General features: G+C 41.0%; 1 protein-coding gene across 1 annotated transcript; it reads left to right on the top strand.

Moving 5' to 3' along the window:
• The first annotated feature begins 221 nt into the window (after window positions 1-221).
• On the top strand, window positions 222-1,184 carry LOC101992673 (olfactory receptor 6C76). The gene has a single exon (XM_005372025.2). It carries the CDS (start codon window positions 243-245, stop codon window positions 1,182-1,184), a length of 942 nt encoding a protein of 313 aa, XP_005372082.1. The 5' UTR covers window positions 222-242.

Raw genomic sequence — 1,184 nt, forward strand, 5'->3', positions numbered from 1 at the left:
AATAATAAAATTAGTATATTGTATAAAATAGTAAAAGTAATGGATGTTGGCAGAGTAAAAACATAGAATAGACTGGCTTTAAACATAGAAAATGGGTCTTCAAAGATATGATCAAAGTTTAGACACTGTTACACACAGAGAAAGAGAGAAAGAGAACACTATGCTTGTCTCCTGGCTCAGGTTCTTATTTCCTTGTTTTCTATGTTGATTTGAGCAGATTTATTGTAGACAAACCGTCAGGGATGAGGAACAGAACATCAGTGACGTACTTCATCCTCCTGGGTCTGACAGATGATCCTGACCTTCAGGTTGTGATTTTCTTTTTTCTGTTTCTCACGTATGCGCTCAGCATTATTGGAAATTTAACCATTATCACACTCACGCTGCTGGATTCCCACCTGAAGACCCCCATGTATTTCTTCCTCAGGAATTTCTCCTTCTTGGAAATTTCATTTACTTCTGCCTGTAACCCTAGGTTTTTGGTCAGCATCCTAACTGGAGACAAATCAATCTCCTATAATGCTTGTGCTGCACAACTATTTTTCTTTATTTTCCTTGGTTCAACAGAGTTTTTCCTTCTGGCATCCATGTCCTATGATCGCTATGTGGCTATCTGCAAGCCCCTCCACTATACAACCATTATGAGTAACAAGATCTGTCATCAGCTCATCATCGGCTCCTGGCTGGCTGGTTTCTTGGTAATTTTTCCACCACTGGCCATGGGCTTGGAACTAGATTTCTGTGACTCCAACATTATTGACCACTTCACATGTGACTCCGCACCTTTGCTCCAAATCTCCTGCACAGACACAAGTACCCTAGAACTCATGAGCTTTATATTAGCTTTGATCACGCTTATGACTACGCTTATGCTGATAACTCTCTCTTACATCTATATCCTCAGAACTATTCTGAAATTTCCCTCAACCCAGCAAAGGAAAAAGGCCTTCTCAACCTGCTCCTCACACATAATTGTTGTCTCCATATCCTATGGAAGCTGCATCTTCATGTATGTGAAAACATCTGCCAAGGCTGGAGTTACCTTGACAAAGGGGGTGGCGATGCTCAACACCTCTGTTGCCCCCATGCTGAATCCTTTTATCTACACTTTAAGGAACCAGCAGGTGAAACAAGCATTTAAGGATCTTGTGAGAAAGGTACTTGCCTCAAAAACACTTATCTGA

Source organism: Microtus ochrogaster, unplaced genomic scaffold (assembly GCF_000317375.1).
Source record: "Microtus ochrogaster isolate Prairie Vole_2 unplaced genomic scaffold, MicOch1.0 UNK158, whole genome shotgun sequence".
In the NCBI taxonomy this organism is placed as follows: Eukaryota; Metazoa; Chordata; class Mammalia; order Rodentia; family Cricetidae; genus Microtus; species Microtus ochrogaster.

Coding starts and splice junctions, on each gene's coding strand:
- LOC101992673 (XM_005372025.2), top strand. CDS start 243: ATGAGGAACAGAACATCAGTGACGTACTTCATCCTCCTGGGTCTGACA.